Here is a 22,921-nt window from a genome sequence, read left to right as displayed (position 1 = left end):
TAACAGTGGAAGTTACGCGGATGCCCCCCCCCCGGACCCCCAAAGTGAGAGGATGAGAGGGTGAAGTCTCCCTCAGTGGGGCAGAAGCTTGGCTGGCTCCTCAGAATAGGCGGAGGCCTCCTGGGGGTCCGTGGGATCTCTCTGACCAGCCTTGCCACTCCGGCCAGGTGACTAAAGTCTCAGAAACGCCTCTGTGACAGTGTACAGAGGCCTCGGGAGCCCTCATGGATTCAGCACAATAAAGGAAGTGGGAACTGAGCCTCTTTACTCCTCCCAAGTCTGGATCCTGCCCTAGGAGTAGCACGAGAGAAGAAATAGGAGGCCCTTCACCTGTTCCATGACATAAGAGGAGCTGAAGACGCCGCCGCTGCTGCTGGAGCTGGTGGAGGAGTCTGCAGAGCCCCCCGAAGGGGTGCCACTACCAGACGTCTTGACTGTGAGGGCCTGCTCCTCGGAAAAGCCCAGCTGATGGAGCAGCTTCTGATCCTTGTTCACTGTGAGCTACGAGACACGAAGCTGTTATTAACTGGGGAAAACACAGTATAGAAATCCAACATGAAAGGACCAGAAACACTTTCAACCTACCAGACTATCATTTGCAAATATCTGTATGTTATCCACGGGGGAATTCAACTGCTTTGCTATCTTCCACCTGACGCTCCCTATGGTTTCGTTACTATGAGCCTGAAAGAAATAATTAAATATACTGAGGTGAGAACAGGCCAAAGTTTCTATCATCATAATATATATATAATATAGCATACATATAGTTTCACATCAATTTGCAGCCATCTTCATTTGGCATTAAATGATAGGAAAAAAAAGTATGATATTAAGAAAACACACTTGAGGCAGTGGAATGTATCTCTTTGTTGGTGATTATAGTTAGTCGATAAATACTTCTTAAACATTTACTAAGTGCCAATATTGAGATTAAGTGCTAGGGATATAAAGAATAACAAAGTCAAGAAGTCTAATTCAAACTCAATCAAAAACAAACCAAGCATTCAGCTTACAATAAATCAGGCTCCATGTTAGGAGACAGCGATATAAGTATAAAGAATCCCTATCCAATGGAAACACAGAATGGTGTAACTATAAAGTGACTAAACTAAAATCTGTACAGAAAACCGAGAAGGGGCTGTTTGGGAGAAAGGGCACTAACAGTAAATTTCCCACAATGCTTGAATTGTCCCCCTTAAAGCAATGTAGGTGTGCGGAGGGATGAGATGTGAGAAGGCAGGGGAGAGTTTTGTGGGAGAAGCCGGAAGCCAGGGAGACCGGCTGTCACAGAGGGGATTGGGGAGCAGGTGGCCCAGGGCTGTAAAAGCTATCAAGAGAAGGAAGTCCCTGCTCTGGAGCTAATGAAATAGAGAATCTCAGTGGGGCAGGATGGAGGTGAGGAGAGCAGTCAGGAGCACACACCTCCAACACAAGCAAGGTGAAATGGGCACTGACGGCCACTCAGGAGGGAGTCTGGGGAGGGACTGGGGCTTGGATATGGAAAGCTGGACACCATCTGCACAAGATGGGGGGAGGAGGGGAAGGGACAGAAGGAGGGGGAGAAGCAGAGACAGACAGAAACAGAGAGACAGACAGACAGAAGGTCTGGGGGAAGGGGGGGGGGGGAAGGGGAAGAAAGACAGGAGAGAGAGATAGAACAACAGACAGAGGGAAAGAGAGGTGAAGAGAATGAAGCAGAGTCCAACACCAAGATTTCACTGACTTCTTTAAAATCAACAGTGCTTTCTGGACCGTTTTAGAGGAACTCTGAGGGTCCTACTGGGTTCCTTCCTTTTTGGGTCCTGCTTAGGGAATCCTACCTTTTAGTCGGTGATGTCCCAATCACCCTCTCCCTGATAAGTTGAAACCATCACCCTATCACCAAGATGACCAAAGCACGTTTCCAGCAGGTAACAAGCGCACCTCTACAGTGAAGGTATCTTTGGTAGATTCGCACGTCACACTGAGAGTCAAAATATGTCCATGGAATGAAGCGCCATGAGGTAGAATAGTGCGAGGAACAGAATAAAGGTCCTGAAAAAGGCCCAAGGGAGAAGACTCTTAGCCAAATGAGCAGTCAGACTAAGGACACCCTTCCCTGTAGAACCCCCTCTGCCCAAGGCCACTGACCTCAATGGTGATTACGTAGCGCTCGGCCAGCAGGAGTAGCCTCTCAATGATGACTAGCTTAGTAGACCTATAGATTTTTAGGAGGGAAAAGGTGTTTTTTGGAGTGTTAATGACTGTCGACATCAAGTAAATTAAGGCACTTCACCCAAACCCCATCCAAAGAAACGAAAGCCCTCTGACCATCAAAACCAGCCAAAGACCCCTGGTGATATAGCCAGGGTAGGAAAACAGGCCCTGGGTGGGATATGGGCAGGGCAGGGGCTTTGTCTTTCATCATCTGTTAGACTGGTTCTTAGCACTTTAAAGCTGACAGAGTCATGAGAAATCTGAAGTCAAGTCCCAGAGGGCAAAGTGGATAGCAAAGAACAAGCATCTGGCTTCTAAATGGGCACTTCTGGAGTTAACTCCCGCTCCGCCTCCCTCTGCCAAGGTCAGCTCTCCTCTCCATGCCCACGGCCAGTCTAATGGCAGAGTCTGATGACTTGGTCAGGACTGGAGAACACGTGGCAAGCCGAGGGTCGGGGCATGCCACTGGGAACGCTCCCAGGGAAAGACGCTGTGCTTTCCAAGCACAAAGCAGATCTGAGACTGCTGTTGATCTGCTCCTTTCGAGGAACACTGAGGAAGGGCCGGACAAGCCCAGCAGGTGCCCTGGTCAGCTGTGGAGAAGGCGGGCCTCCAGAGCCCAGCAGAGCCATGCTTGCGGGCACGCTCGCTTCTGTGCTAAAGTGGGGGCTTGGGGCAGAAGCAGGGAGAACAAAGGGCGCGAAGCAACCCAACCCAGCTCAGCCACTGAGGGCTCAGGGGTATCCCTGCTCATGAGGCAGTGGGAACTGTGAGCAGGCCTAAGCCTGTGGGCCTTTGGCAACAGGTTGGAGGCATGAAACATGCTGCTATCTCTTGGGTTCCTATCAAAAGGTGAAGGTTTTCCTATCAGAAATCATTACCCAGGAGTTTCTTCAGAGGCAACTAGAAGCCAGAGTAGGGAGAGTTCTGAGCCTGGGGACCAATAAGCTGAAATTAAATTCTGCCAGACACTAGCGGGGTGACCTCATCTCACTTCACCAGTCTGGCTCAGTGACCCCATATGCAAATGGGGGATAACTCAAGCACCTCGCAGGGTTGTGAGGATCAAATAAGAGAATATTTACAAAAAGTACTTAGCACAGTTCTTGGCACACAGCAGGTGCTCTATAAATGCTGCTTGTCCTCCCTTCTCCCCCTTTCCATGATTAAAAAACCTTTTAACTGCTAGTCCCATTTAGAAATGAGAGGGACCAATGGGTAAGGAAGTCTGAGCTTACCTGTATGGAGACTGTACAGATGTCGCCACGGTGGGCATGGCGGTCGCTGTGAGCATTTTGGTTGCTCTGGTCACAGCATGAGTCAGGGTTGGGCCGCCAAGTGCCGAGCTGGCTGCCTGTAAGAGAGCGGGCATACTAAACAGGGACCCAACACCAGGCCGGCTCTGGCCCCGGACGAGCCCCCTTTCCTCTGGCCTGGCTGCCACATCTAACCAGACACTGGCTGGGCCACAGCCATGGGGCCTGCATGGAGGTGGAAGCAGGACAGCCAGTCTTTGGCTCGGCTCCCCCAGGAGAAAACCAGGGATCAGAAAGGTGGAGACTGCCTAGACCCAGGGAGTGGGACCTGGGCCCCGGATCCCAATCAGCTCTGCTGCTTCCGATCTCCAGGTCTCACTGCCTGCCTCGTTCCTTAATCCCGCCCTGCTCAGAGAGCTGGGAGACACGCCCGTCAGCTCATCACTGGGGTCCCTGAAAAACTGATCACTATTCAAAGGTACCTCAGACCCAGAGAAGGACAAAAGTGAGGAAGAGAACAGAATCTGCTCATGATCAACCAGGGAGGTTGGCAGCAATCCCAGGAAAAGCCCCAGGATGCCCGATGACAGGGCAATGGCATTACAGAGCCCAGCGACTGCCACGAGGGGGTGCAGTTGTGGCCCACATGGCTCCTGCCGGCCCAACCCAAGAGCTGAGCTTGGGGAATGCGAAGGAGCTTATCCAGACTCTAGCAGAGCCTCTCATCGACACCTCTCATGTTTTTCTGAAGAGGGTGGGGAGACACCAAAGAAGAGCTTGGCTGGTTATGGTGCCCGCTCCTGCCACTGCTCTCTCCCTCTCCCACCTGTGGCTCCTTCCCTGAGCCCACAAGGTGCCCATGTCTCTCTCATCCTAGCCCTTCCAGCCCCACTGACTATCGACCTGGCTCTAGTCTACACAGCAGAGCTGATGGGAGGGGGAGCGGGGGGAAGGTAAGTGGGAGCAGATTCTTCCACTTTCTCGCTCTCTCTTCTTAGTCTCTCACCATTCCCCTTCCAACTTCTCACTCCAATGAAATTACTCTTTCCAAAGCAACCAACAATCATTCAAGTATCTCTTCTCAGTCTTCTCACAGCCTCAGACCCTGCTGATCACTCACTTCTCCCTAGGTTTTGGGGCCTTTCCTGCCATCTGAGTGTCCACTCCTCTGCTGGATCCCCCTCTGGATCGTGACTTCTAATAGAGTGTTCCTCAAGTCTTGGTTCTGAGCCCCTCCACCTGGAGATCTGGATCTCATCACTCCCTGGATTAAGTGACCATTTTTATGCTCAAGGTGAAGTGATCCCCTGTAGCTCTGACCTCGCTAAGCTCTGGACTGGCCACTTATCTCCAACTGCCCCTCAGACATTTTCAACCAGTTCCCCAATGGAAACCTTTCAAAAACAGAACTCCCTGTATCTCCCTCAAATTCCCTCATCACTCCCAGTCACCAGACTCGTACAATTCAGCCTGGATGTCTCCCTATTTCTCAGTCTGACCAAATCCGAGCTGCTGCTGTGACCCTCCCCATCCTGGTGCAGGCCCTCATCACCTCAGGGCCAGACATTCAAACAGCACTGGTGGGTCTGCCTGCCCCAGAGCCTCTCTCTCCACTCCCCTGCCTGTCCTCCATCAGCGACAAAAATTATTTCCTTAAAGCAAAGCTCTATCCTTACTCAATAAACTCCAGTGGCTCCCTACAGCCTAAGGATAAGCAGAATTTTTCCTTTAAAGCCCTTCATATCTCCCAGTCCCCTATCCCCACCTGTGCACACACCCACACACCCACCAACCCTTTCTAGTTTTCCCACTCAATCCTCTTAGATCCAGTGACACTGACCTCCTGGATATTCCAGGAACTACATGCCCCTTCTCATGGTTCTGGTCACTCTCTCAGCTCTTGCTCCTCATCTCCACCATCTGGTGTCCTTCTAGCCCAACTAAAATCCCATCTTCATAGGAAACCTCCAATAACTCTGACTTCTGATGCCTTTCTTCTCTTAATTAGCTTCTATTTTTCCTGCATATACCACGTTATTTGTTTGTCTGTTGTTGTCCCTTAGAATGGAACCTCCTTGAGGGCAGACACAGTCTTTCTGTACCCTTCTTAGTATGGTGTATGTGCTTAGTAAATGCTTCCTGCCTCACAGCTTCAGAACTGGTTGAACAGTTGGGCACAAAGTTATTAATAACTAAAACTCAATTTAAAAAGTCTTCAATAAAGTACCTTAGGGATATGGATAAGGCCATGCAATGCTTAAAAAACAAATAAACAAATATACCGTGTGTGTGTGTGTGTGTATGAGTATGAGTGTGAGTGTGTGCGCGCGCGGGCATGTACATTCTTCCCAAGGAAAGAAAAAAGTATTTGTTAAGTGGCTACCACACAAACAGACCCATCAATCAACTGATCCAGGAAAAAAGTGAGAATCCATATGCCTTCTATGTGCCAGGCACTGGACAGAGCACTTACAAGTATTGTCTCCCTAGATCCTTACAACGGTCCCAGGAGGTGGGTGGTGGTACTATCCTCTTTTCTAGCAGAGGAAGCTAAGACAGGGAAAGGGGAAGTGATCCAAGAACTGAAGAGCCTGGAAGTGCCAGGGCCACATTTTAACTCAGGTTTTCCTGACTCCAGGCTTGGTGCTCCTTCAGTTAGGCTATCCAGTGCTTTTCTAAGACTCTTCCTAATTTAGGACCAAAGTACCTTTTTGAGCCATCTCCCAATGATCAATATATCCATTTCAGATGGCAAATATTCACTGAAGATAAGAGATAAATTAACAAGATGCAGAAAATAAGAGAAATTTAAATACGAAAAAAATGAAAACTTAATTTAGGTACAAAAAAAGTACAAGATGGGGAAGAGGGGACTAGACTGAGGTTTGCAAAAGATCTGGGGGAGAGGGGTTAATGACCTAGGGAAGAAAAGACTCTATTCCTAGGAAGCCCCTCTTCCGCCAGACTACATGTGCACGTAATGAGTGTTGAGTTCTTTTGCTTTCTCAGTGAGGTAGAAAGGAAGGTGGGAGGGAGGTCATTTGAATCTGAAAATAAAACTCCATTAAAAAATTAAATCAAATTACCAAGGCAAGGGTGATTTGAAGAGAACTCCCTTCTCTTCTCCCTAGAGTAGTGCTGAGCCTGAGCACACACCAAACACTTATTCCCTCGACCATGACACAAGAGGAAGAGACGGGCTTCCTGCCAGCGCGCCCTGGACTTTCTAGCCACTGTCTCCGTGGCAGAGCACCCCACAGGCATGTCACTGACCGGGGAAGGGGTTCTTGACAGCTGAAGGAAGGGTCAGGACCTGTTGGTAGATGACCATGGGCCAAGAGCCCTCTGCCACAACTCCTTGTGTGACCTGATGACGCCGGGAGAGGCACCAGGCTTGGAGCAGCCACTGTCTCTCTGAGCCTAACTCCTTGTCTGTTAAATGGTCACTGAAAGCACGGTGCAAGCTATATCATGCTAGAATGTGAGTGACTGCCACGAGTATGACATTCACAGTGGGAGAGAAATGGGTGCGATGGCCCGGGAGATGGACAAGTCCAGTCCTTGGGGCGGGGAGCTCTCCTACCACTTCAGACAGTAACTGACCCAAGGGATCAAGGGCTCCTGGATACTCACTTCTAGGCGGGCATAGCAATCAGCGATGAACTTCCTGTGCAGAGACACGGAATCCTAGGAGGGCCAGTTAAATGGAAATTAGTGCTTTGGCAATATGTCAAAGGGAGAAAACTTGAGAACCAAATCCCAAAACAAAGCAAGCCAATCTCCACGAATGTGGAAATGGAGAAACGATGCCTACCCATAATTGCCCACTCACAACACCCACCTTCTTCAATCTTGGATTTAAGTTAATATAACTGTAGTTTATGATCAGCTGAATGGCCTCATTAGCTATTTCTTCATCAGGTGACTCCATCGCAATTTTCCAAATAAAATCCATCCCAACCAATTCCAACTTCTCTACGTACTGTTTAAAAGACAAAATTTAAGCCATATGTTATTAAGTTGTAAATGTTAAGGTATTAAATTAACTCACCACAGATAAAGTGGTTAATTTCTTCATTGCATGTCAAGAAAAAAAACTTCACCATTCAGTCACGACTTGCTAGCTAACTCTGCTCTCCTCGAAGAGAGCGTGTAATCCAGCCTGGGTCTGCTGGTGGCCCTGTGCATGTTTATGGAAAAATCTCACTTTAAGTCAGTCTAGGAATTGTAAGGCATAAAACATTCTCTCCAAGTGAGAATATCTTCCTAGAGTTGCCCTTGAGCAAAGTTTGCAGTTCCAGGAGAGGGAGGCAGAATGAGAAGCAAGCTTGCTTTCCTAGAGAAGACCCCCAATCTGCCACCCTCTTTCCCCTGGGACTGTGACTCACCCTTCTAGATATCTCATAGAAGTGGGAGGTTAACCCAAAAATGTATCTGAACCTTTTGGTGATATTTCCATTGTACAAGATCCCCGTAAATGGCACCTCAAATCATCCAGGGGTAGAGGTTTGTGTCCTTGAGTACTGGGTGGGGGAACTGTGTTTATCTGCACATCTTGCTCTAAGCAAGCAATGGCTAAGACACACAATAATGGTAATTTTGCAAACTTGTGCTTAAAATTAGAGTGTAATATTAATCTTTTCTTTGACAGTCTGAAAATTCATTTAAAATACACAGGTACAATTATGAAATTATTGTACAATATACAGGACATATGTATAATAAAATATGTTTATATATATAGATTTAAATATCTGGTGTGTGTATGTGTATTTGTGTACACCCCCTCTCCCCCCCAGATTTTCTATTTTAATGAATTGGTTCACTTAAAAGAATAGATTTAGAAGAAATAGATCTCTCTTCTAAACTTTTTCTTAACAAGTTTGAATAGTCAAAAGTCCCAAATATCAAATGTTACAATGCTCGGCCAACACTCCACTGACTTTTTGAAGACAAAAGTAGACAATGAGTGTGTAAACCAAGGCCAGCATCACCACAGCATGGCTCGGGCCGGATCTGGATTCCATTTGTTCAGAGATTGTTCTGTGCACGGTGACATGGGGCTGAAGTTTGCTTGGAAAAATAAAAGTGGAACATGAATTTGGTTTGAGCAGTAGTTTCCAGCACAGCTGGCCCTTGCCCATGCCATGTTTCTTCAGCCTTCGCTCTACCATTTGTGTCTGCGAAGAAAATCGGCTCCTTACCAGCTGAGCACCCTGTCGCTTTAATCGATGATCACAGAGATTCACATTTTCAAAGAAGGTCTTAAATAGGGCAAAACCTGTAAGCCAACGGACACAATAGGATAAATCAGTTCATGTTAAATATAGATCATTCAAGTCAAAATGAACAAAAAAATAAAGAATGTATAAATCTATACTTAATTTTCAGATATATTTTAAGTAATTAAAAAGTTGTATGATTTTACCAGTGTGAGTTCCCTTCTACTTGGACAAATTATCTGCCCCTCATGCCTTCCTTAGTTGTCACCCGAAGCTTTGGCTTAAAAACTGGGCTTTCTCAGGGACTGGGTCACCCCTAAGGTCTGTGCCCCGACCCACTGAAGCCCTTCCCAGACCTGGCTGTAGACCTAGCCCCAGAAACCCTCGGTCACCTGTCCCAGTTGGTGATGAAGAGAATTTTAGAGTCAGATTCTAAAAGTTTTCTCAACAGTTTTATCTACAATTTTATTTCATAGAGTGATTCGTTTTAGTTCTTTTTTTCAATCAGAACTTACAATATAAAAGATAATAAATGCCTTCCTACCATTCATAGTAATTTCATACGATTCCAGTTTGAGAATTTTCTCCTTGAAGAGCTGCTGCTGAACGTCACTTTCAAGATCATGCTGTCCTTTTGTAAACCACTCAAAACACATCTGGGAAGCAGAATATTAGTTTCATTCAAATAGCAGTTTTGAACAAATACAAACTCTATAGCTTAAAAAAACTATCCCCGAGGGCAGCTAGGGGGTGCAGTGGATAGAGCACCAGCCCTGAAGTCAGGAGGACATGAGTTTGAACCTGGCCTCAGACACTTAACACTTTCTAGCTGTGTGACCCTGTGCAAGCCACTTAACTCCAATGGCCTCAGCAATAACAAGCAAACAAAACCCCCTAAAAAACCCATCCCCCTTGTGAAAAGTCCCCTACAGCCCTACAACGGCTCCACACAGAAGTGTCCCCATCTATACAGAGCCCTCAACTAGGTGGTGCAACAGAGAGAGCACCAGGCCTGAAGTCATTTTTCAATTGTGGCCCTAGACTTTCACTGGCTGTGACTCTGGGCAAGTCCCTTTACCCTGTGTTCCTCAGTTTCCTCCTCTGTAAACTAAGCTAGCTCTGCCAAGAAAACCCCACATGAGGCCACAGAATCAGACAAGACTGAACAACATGCCATTGTCTGCATGTATCTCCCCTCTCCTTCCAATGTACTCGTGTGTGAACCTGCCCAACACACTCAAACCTGTGGCCCTTCCCAACCTGGAGGGGTGTTCCCTTCCCAAGCTGGCCACCTGGGCCCTCTGGTTTATCCTTTATACCCTGGACACAGGCCACATTGTCCTGAGCCTTTGGTCCACTCAGTTACCACTTGTGAATGAAGAGAGACCAGTGATGCCTCCTTCAGTAGTCTGGCCCTGGGTGTGTGGGCAGAAGCCTAATTCTACCTGTCCTAGCTCAAGGACTTGACTCAGCCCCCTCTAATGCAGTGACCATGTAACATGGGATAGCTGTGGGTGTTTGTTTACACACCACAGGAATTTTTATTTTCTATGGCAGTTTACTCATCAGTAACCAAACTATTCCATTTTTTCAACCTTCTTTCACTTCTGTAAAGAATGTTTTTTATCCCCCTTAAGATGTAATTTGGAATGGATTTTTCCTATTATTTTCTCTTGGTTTAGAAATACTTTTTTTGGTGAATGTTTCGTATTTTGCCATTTTACTAAACTTATCTTTCATTTCTTTTCTCATGACTCTGCATTCTGAGACTTCTTCCTCATGACTCGGGAAACTCATTCTTGGGAAAATCAAGATCCCATCAGCCTTAGTTCTCAGTCCCCGCCAGGGCCTACTCTGCCCCTCTGACGAGGATAGGAGGTGGAGTGTTTGCTGTGCAGCTCAAACCCTCTCCTCATTCTTCACCAGCCCCTCTCACTTTTCCACCCTGACTTGGACCCAGGACCTTCTCCAACACTCATCCTCTTAGGAATTTTGTGGTATGTTTTGTTTTTCATCTTTAGATCTGAAACTCCTTGAGAGCAGAGGCTGACATTTTTTTGTGTGTGTTTATATCTGCAACTGTTAGCACAGTGTCTGTCACATAGGAGGCACGTAATGAATGTTTAATGATTGATTTATTGGTTTTAGTTTCTCTAATGAGTTTCTCCACCATTTGCTCCCACTTTTCTGATTTATAACTATGGGTCTTTATCGTGACAGTTCTCAGTATTACATAGGCAGGTAAGAGTTCCTTGCTTTGCACCTTGTTGTGGCTGTTGAGCTGCTATTTCACTCTTGTCTGAGACCTCATGATCCTATTTAGGGTTCTCTTGTCAGAGATACTGAGCTGGTTGGCCATTTCCTTCCCTAGCTCATTTTACAGATGAGGAAACTGAGGCAAACAGGATGAAGTAACTTGTCCAGACTCACCTAGCTAAGTGTCTGAGGTTAGACTTGAACTTAGGAACATGAGTCCCGTTCCCCCTGCCCCCTGCCCCCATTCCAAATTTAGTACTCTATCACTACGGTTGTGTGTGTGTGTGTGTGTGTGTGTGTGTGTGTGTAATTCTTTCATGCTTATGTTTCTAGATGATTTTTATTTAACCTGACACTGATTGTTTTTTATGGGATAAATTATGTTAATGGTGAACCATATAATTAAGTAATAAAGAATAATTTTTGTACATACTGCTGTCTATTTGTTAATATTCAAAAATTTGCATTAAAATTCCTTAGTGATAACAGGTTTGATTCAGAATTAAATGGAAGGAGAATATTCTGATTTGCTTTTAATGATCCCAAACGTCAGCCTGTTTTAAAACAATTTTTTAACCAATAATTTACCAGCCTTGAAAACTAGTTTCCAAATCAATTAAAATGTTTTATCATTCACAAAGAATTTCATCCTGTACTTGTGTTATCTGAGTTCCAAAGTCATTATTTTCATCTTTGCCTTTTGCCGAATTTGAGGTAAAATGTCAGCACTATTTAGATTTGTATTTCTCATGGTGTTAGTGAACTGAAACCTTCCCTCAGAGGATTGTTCACAGTTTGCAATTCCCTGAAATGAACTGACTGTTCATGTCCTTGGGCCACTTATCTCTTGGGGAAGGACTTGTGGTCATGTGTATGTTTCTGTTAATCTTTCTAGACCTTGAACACCAACCCTTTCCAGAAAAACTTGATACAAAGCTATTCTCCCACTCAACCATTTCTCTTCTTATTTTAGATGCATTAATTTTTGTTTATGCTGAATCATTTTTAATTTTTATTTTGTAATTGCCTTTGTCCCCTTTTAAAGAAGTTTCCTTCTATCACAGCTGTGACTAGTTCATGATGTTTTTCTTCTAATTTTCTTGTGGTATTTATTGTTGACATTTAAGTGACATACATTTTGAATTTAATGTGGACTAGAATGTAACATATGTCTACGTATCATATATGTACTTTTAAAATGACCCATCACTCATAAAAGATATTTCTATTGAAAGTACTTAAAAACAGAATGAGTGAGAAAGAGGTGAACATTATTTGAAACATAATGAAGCCTCACACATTCCCACATATAAACAGTTTCTTACCTCTCTATCCAATTCACAAACATCTTGTCCCGTCACAAGACATTCCCAGATTTCCTTAGCTCGATTCCAACCCAGATACAGAGTGGCTTCTTGCAAGAAAAATGCCAGAAATTTTAAGTGCGCCTCTAAATACTGAAAGAGAGATAATTGTACTTAGCTCATTCTAGTCATGTATAAATTAAACAAAATATATAATTTGATTTTGGATATAATTTATAAGAAAGGAAATTTAAGGATTACATACTAATGCCATTTATATTTCATTGTTTTAAGAGGATTAAATTATGACAAATTTAGCTATGTGGCAATTATATCTGACTTTTAGCTGCCAATAAAAGTTAATTATGAAAGCTTCCAAATAAATATTTAACATACTGATGAATCCCAAATCAAGATTAATTTTCAATACTTCTGGCCAGTGAAATACAACTGGCATTTTTAATATTTTTACGTATTATGAAAGCATAATGCACAATTTACCTCCCGATAAGTGTATCGGCCATCCACCAGTGTTGAACCAGTTAAGCCCCCAGGTGCTGATACAGATGCTGCAAGTCGGTGACATGCTATCAAACTTCCCGTTACCAGTTTGACTATTTCAAAATTTTTTTTCAAGTCCTGAATGATGCTCTTGGGGAAAACAATGAAAAGTAAAGTTTACGAGTCTACATAATTCTTGTGCCATATTCATACAAACTTATGTTTAGATTTCATATTGGTGGCTTAGAAGGCTTGAGGATTTTTTTTAGTTTCCATGTGGAACAAGAGGAACCCAATCCTACCTTTATGTGGAAAGCCTTTTCCTCATCCTACCCATGACACATTTTGCTTCTTTATTTTATTTTATTTTATTTTTTTGGTGGGGCAATTGGGGTTAAGTGACTTGCCCAGGGTCACATAGCCAGGAAGTGTTAAGTGTTTGAGACCATATTTGAACTCAGGTCCTCCTGACTTCAGGGCTGGTGCACCACCTAGCTACCCCCATTTTGTTTCTCTAAAACAACAAGGAAAACCCAATGGTGTGCTTTTCTTTCTTTCTTTTTTTTAAATTAAATTAATTAGTTCATTCCTTTTTTTATTTATTTGCAAGGTATATGCATGGGTAATTTTTTCAGCATTGACCCTTGCAAAACCAAAGTTTCCCCATCTTCCCCCCACTCCCTCCCCTAGCTGGCAGGTTGTCCAGTACATGTTAAATATGTTGAAATATATGTTAAATTCAATATATGTATACATATTTATATAGTTATCTTGCTGCACCAGAAAAATTCTATCAATAAGGAAGGGAAAAAAAACTGAGAAAGAAAACAAAATTCAAGCAAATAAAACAGAGACAGTGAGAATGGTATGTTGTGTTCCACACTCTGTTTCCATGTTTCTCTCTCTGGGTGTAGATGGCTCTCTTCACTGAACAAGTGGAACTGATTTGAATCCTCTCATTGTTGAGGAGAGCTGCCACATGCAATGTGTTTTTTCTACTATGAAAAATGTTTTTTTTTATCAGAATCATTTCTCTCTATTTATTTTCTCAAATCAAGTTTGGAGTAAATGCTTTGACCTGAGGCAGCTATTTCTTACAAAGTACCTTAAGCTATTGTTTTTTTTTCCTCCTTCAGAAAACACTAGAAGAATATTATAACTTTGTCTCCCTTCAGGTACATACTTCAAAGGGTTTAAGGAAATAAAAAGGCAAACATTTATTTTGATTCAAGAAAAGGAGAGAAAGCCCAGGATCCACCCACAAGCTGCTCGCTATAAAAGCCCAGGATTTCCTTTTGCTGCTTTACACGTACAAAAAACCCACCTCTTGCCTTTGTGCTTGTGACACAACTAGATACTAGCAAGCACTCTTACCTTGTCTTGCTTTTGATAGGTTTGTTTTATAAATGATCGGGTGATCTCGTGGAGCTGCCGTAAAGCGGGGACCACCCAAACAAACTGGGGGTTGTTATGCTGGGATGACTAGAACAAAAAATGAATGACAATCAAATGAAGAGACACACAGCATGTGCCGAGCCTTCCCACTAATGAAAGAAAAGACAGAACCAGCGGTTTCGTCTTGCTTCTCCAGCACCCATTCCTGCCCTTCTCTCCCAGGGTTCAGGGGCCACCTGGCTTCCTGTCACCCCCAGGACGAGTCTCCTTATCCTGCATGCAGCTTCCTAGGACTAAGTATTCCATACAGGAAGAGATATGAAGGGGTGGCAAATACATGAGGCCCTCCCTGGACATCAGGGAAGTAGCAACTCCAGAGATAGACTCTTAGCAAGTCCATCCTGCCAGGGCATTGACAGAAGTCAGAAGCTGCTGGCAAAGACCTAATGCCCATATTTCAATGAAAGGGCTGGCAAGTAATCAATCTTTCTTCATCTAATAATAAAAGGAAATTAAAAGCTGGCTTTGTGTGATACTATTCAGATTCCAATGAAAGTGACTGGAGCCAAATCCAGCAGAGCTCAAGTATCAGGGACTCGGGATCCCAAGGCAGGACTCTGTTAAAGAGATGATCCTTCCTGACCTCCGCCGTTTTTGTCCCCATCATTAACAATAAGCCCCATTTCCAGAGAATGCTGAGATTAACAAAGCTCAGGCCTCACAACAACCCTGTGAGGTGGGCCACAGGATTACTCATTTTATAAAGAAGGAAACCACAATTCCACAAACTACTCACTAACAGAAAGCTAAAGAGCTCCAGAGCTAACATCGGAACCTGTCACCTGACTTAATCCAATTATCCCTTCCCCTTTAACAAGCTGTCTCTCCATAGTATTTTTCAAACACACATACATACACAATTTTAAACCTCATATGAGAATTCTGGACCAACACAAAATTCAAAGATCCAAGAGAATATTCAATGTACTCATAAAATTTGGACTTTGAAGTTTCATTAGTGCCAATCAGATGTACATTTTTTTCGCTAATATCATGTTTCTAATACTCTTATAAATCGGTTTTCTTGACTTTAAAGAATTACTTTCCAAAAATAATTCCTTTTAAACAATGGGATTATATTATTTTACATTCTAAGACACAGAAATTCGAGTGGCATATATATGATTATAGCAATTTTAGCATCTAGAATCAAAATACTGAGAACTAATAATAAAAAGCTCAATTCCTTATTCACAAGAATACTCCCCCCAATCCCTAATTTTCTCTGTTGTCTCTTTAATTAAAATTTCACAGCATTTAGAAAAACAAAGTGAAAAATAAGTACAAAGCTCTGGAAAAAATGCATCAATATAAGGACCCCGTGCCTACATGAACTTAAGAGAGGGAAAACAAGGAAAAGCATTAAGTATCAGTCAAGTTTGTACTTTGTGGAAGACACTCTGAAGGGCCAAAGAAAAATTCCTGTTCCAATGGAAATGCCTAAAAGTGAAAATGTCTCTTCAAGTCCTGACTGGTACTTTTAAAAACATAAAACATTAAAACCACCATGACTTTAGCAATCAGTGTTATTATGGCCAGTTAAAGAAGTTAGGGTTGGATTACCAGATTTTTGAGTTTTCCAAAAATTTTCCAATTTTTAATCGATTCTCTCAATAAATAAAAAAAAAAAAGTCAACATAAAACCTGGGACTTAGATACTTCCAAGACTGGTCTTTTTTTATTCTGCCCACATAGCTTCTCCAATGTTAAGATACTGAAAAAATGTTATTTGCAGATCACGTGACTCTTTTAATGCACCACCTCCACTAACATGGGGGGATTGGTTACAGGAGTAACTTCTGACAAAACACAACTTGATACAACCTGACTTGACTAATTCTTACTATAAGATGGGAAGATGGTATTCAAAGGAGATTAAAAAAGGTAGGTACCAATTCAACCAAGTGTCTTTTAACAATTAAAAAAAAAAAAGACTTGATAGCTTTATAAGTTAAAACTGATTATCTCAAATATAACTTAAAGGGTAAAACTAATTTAACCTAAGTCAATTCAGAGTTTTTTTTTTTTTAAATAAAAGGGAAGAGAGCAGGATATCATTCTCTTTGCCAAACTACCCATTATCTGTGTTGTAACTGTATTAGGAACAATAACAGAGGATAGACAACAGAGAGAAACGTGACATCTCAGCTTCTTTGTTAAAAAAGGGAATGGAAGACTTGAGATAATAGATTGAAAGTATAAAGGTATTTTGATTTATTAAATTGGGTCTATTGTATTTAGCTAAATGTGTTGTGTTAGAACATTTAAACTTAAACATTTTTTAAAAAGAAGAAAAAGGAGAACAGGAAAAAGGGAGGTTGATATAGGGAGTAGGGAGGAGAAAAGCCCCAGGAAGCCCAAAATATCCTGGCAGAAGCTACAGTGGTGCAAGTCAGGATTTCTGAACAAACAACAGGGGAGTGTGGCAGCTATTAGCCTACAGTTGTGAGAAGGGAGTGAGTTGGAAGAGGAGACAGGGAGCTGAGGAGGGGAGGGGGATCTCCTCTTACCCTCTTCTTAGTTCCTGTGAAGCCGGACAGGGAGACAATCCCCAGTCAGCCCACCTTGCTGCCTGGCAGGAAAGGGCACAGCACAGAAAATCACCTTTAGCAGCAATACAGGACTAAGGGCCAATGGGATAGCAACAAAATTATGGGGCACTGAATTCACTGGGCTGGGGAAGGGGTGTAAAAAGGATTTTGCCTTTGGATCCTTAAAAAAAGACTCTAAAGAAATTTCTTTAAGAATTAAAATGTGAATGAAGTAAAGAGAAAAAGGCAGCAAGGGAGCGGTAGGCCCACCCCCAAGAAGAGCCAAAGAGCTAATGGCACTCAGAAAGGAAGGAATAGAATACTCAGTTTCAGAAGTCACTTCCTGGGCACTTCCTGCTTTATCTTTCATTAACTATAAAGAAAAGGTGAGTGATGCTGGGAATGAAGACGGGTCTCTGTTCTTACTTAAGATTGGAACCACTTTAATAATTCTGGATGAGATTCAAAGCCAAAGAAAAAGGCACCCACATTAACTGAGACACTGAAAACAACAACAACCCTCCCCGGGAATATTCAGAAACATTCCACCTGACAAAAGGCCTATACCATAATCTGAACAAATAATTTTTTCCATAAACAAGAAAATCATACACCCCTTCCCTTTACAAATTATTAAAACCTAAGAAATCAAACTACCTAGTCCTTGTAAAAATCACTGAAAAGTGAAACAGAACACACATAAGTGGCCCTTGCAAATTACACAACAATGGACTCCTGATGGCAGACTGAGCTTCAGAGGAAATTTCTGAATATACCAACAATGCTCTCTGTGCTTTTAAAAGGGAGGATGGAATGCCTCCTCATCAAGCTGGGAGTGCAGAGTCCCCACATCCAGCCCCCAGCCCCTGGTGATGGCTCATAGAGGGAGGTGTCTGCTGGTGATATCGGCCTTGTCCATTCCGAGTGGGGCCATCAAAAGCCTACCCACTACTCGACAGGTCAAGGAGTTACTCCAAGGTCTTTCCTTTCCGGTTTTCTCTCTTCTCCACCTTCTTTCTCTCAGTCAGAGAACCATGAAGCATCAATACTACAGACAATCAATTCTGAACCATTCTTTCTTCCACTGGATGTTTTTCTTTCTCTACCCCCTCAATTAGCCTCACTACAGAACTAAGTATCCTCCTTCTAGAGTGTGGGGCTTGTGAATAGGAAAGGCAGAGGAAAACTAACCCAAATGACTTTTTAAGAAAGCTACCTTGTCAATACCCAGACCAGAACAATCCTTCCTTGCCACCATTTGGAAATGTGTTAGAATATTAGCTCCCTTGCAGGGCAGGGAGGGCTTTTAATTGTGTTTTAAACCCAGGTCAGTATATAGGTGATGGCTAAGCTCTAAATAAACTTTTTTCATTCATTTTTCTTATTCCTGAAAGAAATGCTTTAAGAATCTGGAGAACAATTTGTATAGCTAACTAGTAGTATATTAAGGACAACTTGGAAAGACTGAGGAGTTCTGATGGACTCAACAGGCCTAGGACTCGGAATGAAACCTGCTCTCAGGCTCCAGACAGGGATCGGAACAGATGGAAAAAGGAAATTCAATTTTTAGAAATGGCTAATGCGCAACTTGCTCTGCTTGCCCACATACTTGTAATAAGTTATGTTTTTCTTGCTTTCTCAATGGGTGGGAAGAGCCAAAGTAAAAAGAATTGGGAACTGCCAACAGAATCTAAATTAAATGCTTCATATTTCTTTTTAAGGAAAAAACTAAATTGAATTTTTAAAAACCATGATCTCTGACAAGTGTTTTTTCTCTTCCCCTGGGTCACTAAATAGTTTTTCATGATGAATGATAGAAAACCAATCACCACTAACTGAAATAATAAAGTCTGAAATCTAAATCATAAAAAAATCAGTCTTGAAATATACAGTCTGTCTTTGAACACCATACGTAACTATTTTAAAGAGAGGAAATATTAAAAGGGGATTGTTAAAAGGGTTACAATCCCCCTACCACTAGTGTACTTTCAAGTAGGTTCAATCAGCAAATTCTTACCTTGAATCCATCCTTCTTGTTTTTTTCCAAACCTGACCACTCTCCAGGCTGAAAATGTATTTTAAAAGAAATATAAGTATCTCAATAAAACCAGTGGCTACCCACTCTCCTAAGCCCAGGCTCCAGGATAGGAAGAATGTCCCACGGGGGCATCTCGCTGATGATTAGAGAATGACCGTGCTGCACCCAGCCAGGTTTTATACCCGTTTAATGTCTTCAATGCACTTAATGATGTAGCTTCTCTTGATAGCTTCCTTCACCGCATAGGCGTCGCTAAGGATGGTCAAGTGCTCCTCCAAAGCTTGCTGAATGAGGCTGCTGGGCAAGGTGGGCAGATGGGCCAAATCCCAGAGGACTTCAAGGACCTGCAAGGACAGAAGGCACGTGAGCCCCTGGGGAGACAGAAGGTGTCAAAGACTACATCGCAATTGAAACATCTGTCTGGTATCCTGCCTTTCCAGAGGTGGTCTCGAAGCGAGCTTCACGGCCAATGCGCCCAATCAGGCTCAACAACTTCTGTCTGACTCGGTCGTTTTCTGTCTCCCAGCTCTGCAGCGTAAACATAAAAGGACAGAATGAAGTCAAGTTGCTGAGGACTGAGGGTGGTACCCATTTGGCAGAACAGCCATGAGACAGAAAGAGGAAGAAGAGGTCATTTCTCTTGTAGGCCTCCACCCACCTCCCAGTCCAGCCTAAAAAGAACGTCCATCTGGGCCTTGGCAGCCAGTGATTGCATAACCACTGCCTACTGACCCCAAGAACTTCTTCTCCCCTGAGAAAGTCAGAGTCAAGAGTAGATGGTTCTCAGCTGGGAGCTGGGGTAGCCCGGGTGCAGACATCAGCTCTGGGGTCAGTGGCGGCAATCCTCACCTCCAATTCTCCTCGGATAATATGGGGGGAAAAATGACCCTGTTTAGCCCTCAGTTTCCTCCTCCATCAAATGAAGAGATGGGACTAACCAGCTTCTACATCTATTCCAGATCTACGTCTAAGACTTTAGGGTTCTTGGATCTGGATTGTATCAAATGTTTGTATTTGACATGCAATTTTTCTGTTTGATACACAAAATTACATCAAATGATCACAAATAAAGGAATAATTTGTCACATAGTCCTATTTTTCCCTCACCCATGGGCCTCTAAAAAAAAGCCCTCTAGAAAATGAAAGCTAAAATAAAAAATGTTTATTTGAGGACATATAAATAAATGTTACCATGCACATACCTTCTGGATGAGGACAAAGAGATGATTCAGCTGATCTGAGCTGAACTTCACAGCGGCTGCAGCAATAATAGTGTGGATGTTCTCAATGACAGTGGATGACTGTCCTGCCTGAAAGAGGAAGGGAAAAAGATACTGGAGTTTTCCTAATCCTGTCTTTAACAGTAGTGAAATACATGTATAGTGGAAAGATCAACTGACATGATTACAATTAACAAAAGAGGTACAGTTAGTAATCATCAATAAATGTTAATCTTTCATTTTAGAGTAAAGAATAAATTTATAAATAAATAAATTTAAATAATTTTACATTTTAGATTTAAGAATACAGGATGAAAGCAAATACTAAAATAACTATGTATATCTTTCCAAAAAAGACCCGAATACTATATGAGGAGAAGAATACCATGGGGGTCACAATTCTTAATCAAAAACATTTATATGATACTTGAAAATTCCAAAAACTGGTTTACAGAAATTATTTCACGTGTTCTCAATAATAATAATGTCCTTGTTAGGATAGTTATCCCTATTTAACAGAGGAGAGAATAGATGTCCTGAATCCAAGTCTAACTGGATTAAGGAAATTCAGGAGTCGTGCACTTCCTTCCCCCTTTATGAGAGGGAAGATCATGAGGCTGACGTCACACTAAAAGCTGGGGTTTCCTTGGTTTGGAGCATTCTGGCAAGTCAGTCAATAGTTCGCCTTGCTAAAGCAGCCAAAAGCCCAAAGGGAACCAGGAGGTGGAGTAAGTCATTCCAGCACCTACCCCCACTTTCTCTTAGAACCTGGCAGAGCTGGCCCAAGACCGACAGGAGCCCCAAGAGCTCCAGGAAGGGCAGCACTCAAGGGAGAACTGCCAAGAAGTGGTGAACGAGGCCAATAATAAATGACATTTTCAAGGATCACGAGAAAACACGGCAAATGCCTTGACGAGGAAACACTCAAGTACCCCGAGAAAGTTTTATTAAGGAGCTAAGATTGTATTGTAAGGGGCCACAGAAAGAGTGGCTAGTGAGGAAACAGCCACAATTTGAGGAAGCAGCTCAAATGAAAGGCAGGTTAAAGGAGCAAGAGAAACAGAGCATAAGCATGAGCAGGCGTGTGGGAATAAACACACATTCATGAATAAGTTGAGGTTTAAGAGTGGAGGTGAGCTGCTCGGGCGACGGTTCCACATTAGTGATGACACAAGCACTTGACTAGGCTGAGGCCCTCACACACCAACAGAGCAGAAGGTAAAGGGAGCAGAGATGGGAGAGGAGACCCATCAAACCCAAAGGGACCTAGGAGCAGTCAAAGGGCACCACCTCACACAGAGCCCCAAGCACTACTATTCCTAGTTCAAATCCAGCCTAGTTCTCTGACCCCATGCAAGTCACTGAAGCCTTCTGCATCATTTCCTCATCTATAAAAGGAGCTGGAGAAGGAAATGAGCAAACCCTCCTACATCTTTGCTAACAAACCCCAAATGGGGTCACAAAACCTGAATATGACAAGGGACCTGCACCTCAAACAGCTGAATGCTGGAGTACTTGGGACCAAGCTTGTTCTAGGATGAAGATGACTTGGGACCTTCCAGTGGAATTCAAACCCAAAGTGCCTTCTAGGGCTTAATAACATGTGATTGGGGTTCTGTAAGGCACGCTGAATGAAGCAGCTCCTAAAGCCCACTCCTTCAACATCCAAGCTCTAATGGAAAAAAATCACAAAGATTATGTTCCTTGAAGACAAACACTGTCTTTTTACAGTAAAACTCATGAATTCTGGTTTGACTAATTTGGAAAATGTACGCATTTCACAGAGACCAGAACCAAATATTCTGACTTGATAAAGCTGATCTTCATCACAGGCACTGCCTGCCAGAGAATCAGCAACAATACAATAGATCAGAAGGAAAGCTGCCCCAAAGCAAAATGGACTTCCTTAGGAAGTGGTGAAGTTTTCAATCTGACCCTTTCTAATCATGACCCTTTTGTCATGATGGGGATTTCCTTCAGGTATGGGTCAATTTCCTGGTTAATGAAGCCCCCACCAAATCTCATATTCTCTGACCATATTCTTTGACCCAGGACTTCCATTATTAGGGCTATCACCTCAAAAAAAAAAAAAAAAAAAATCTAAAAAAGGACAGAGCTATACAAAAATATTCACAAATACTTTTATTTGTAACAGAAAAAAAAAGGGAAATCAATTACATATCCAATAACTAGAGAACAGCTGAATTAAATTGTGACGTGCTGCTATAATAGAATATTATGGCAATGTAATAAAGAAGTCCACAACTATGATGTCTACAGAAAAGGTCTATATGAAATGACATTGGTGTCAATATAAAAAGACAATACAGTCCAACAACCAGAACACTATCAACACAGGTGTGTATGACTGTTTGTGGTTATATGTTAAGGTGTTTGGTTTTTACTGTATTAAATATTAAGGTTTTATTCTTTATTTTACATATTCATTTGTTTCTGTTTATGCCAACATTCAAGTTATTATAAAACAATTTTTGAAAAATGATGAAGAATGTTTAGATCAATGAGAAATTATTCTTTCTCTTTTCTTACTAAAAGTATCAAATTAGTTATCAAAAACTGTCGATTCTATGAGCAGCTCAACACTTTTGTTTCAAATCTAGTCTCAGTCATTTCCAGTCTCTTGGTGCCTTTGCACATTACCTTACTTGTATCTTGAATAGCCTTTATATTTAGCAACTCTAATCAATAAGCATTTAAAACCTAGGTAATACGCTGAGCTCCACTTTCTGAAATACTACTATTAAACTCACTATTTTTCAAGGCCTAGCTTCAATGTCATTTGTAGCTCTAAAGTCCTCATTCCATTTAATCTTTATACCAGTTAAGATTAGATGATACATGTATTATCAGAATAAAGAACAGAGAACTGAGTCAGGTAGGAAGGTTTCTCAGTCCTATATTCCTATAAAACCCAATTG

At 42.6% G+C, this 22,921-nt stretch overlaps 1 protein-coding gene across 1 annotated transcript in view; it reads right to left on the bottom strand.

Annotated features, from left to right (window-relative positions):
• The window catches only part of USP24 (ubiquitin specific peptidase 24), a 154,683-nt gene that overhangs the window by 63,956 nt on the left and 67,806 nt on the right, over positions 1 to 22,921 (bottom strand). Inside the window, 16 exon segments of the mRNA XM_031969046.1 lie at positions 331 to 501; positions 586 to 684; positions 1,927 to 2,037; positions 2,134 to 2,200; positions 3,438 to 3,553; positions 7,089 to 7,142; positions 7,297 to 7,437; positions 8,660 to 8,736; positions 9,222 to 9,333; positions 12,259 to 12,390; positions 12,739 to 12,888; positions 14,113 to 14,220; positions 18,742 to 18,789; positions 18,945 to 19,106; positions 19,195 to 19,290; positions 19,965 to 20,072. Coding sequence (XP_031824906.1) covers positions 331 to 501; positions 586 to 684; positions 1,927 to 2,037; positions 2,134 to 2,200; positions 3,438 to 3,553; positions 7,089 to 7,142; positions 7,297 to 7,437; positions 8,660 to 8,736; positions 9,222 to 9,333; positions 12,259 to 12,390; positions 12,739 to 12,888; positions 14,113 to 14,220; positions 18,742 to 18,789; positions 18,945 to 19,106; positions 19,195 to 19,290; positions 19,965 to 20,072 — 1,752 coding nt within the window.

Source organism: Sarcophilus harrisii, chromosome 4 (assembly GCF_902635505.1).
Source record: "Sarcophilus harrisii chromosome 4, mSarHar1.11, whole genome shotgun sequence".
NCBI lineage: Eukaryota > Metazoa > Chordata > Mammalia > Dasyuromorphia > Dasyuridae > Sarcophilus > Sarcophilus harrisii.
The sequence above is the reverse complement of the archived record's forward strand: the minus strand, read 5'-3'. Positions and strand labels throughout refer to the sequence as shown.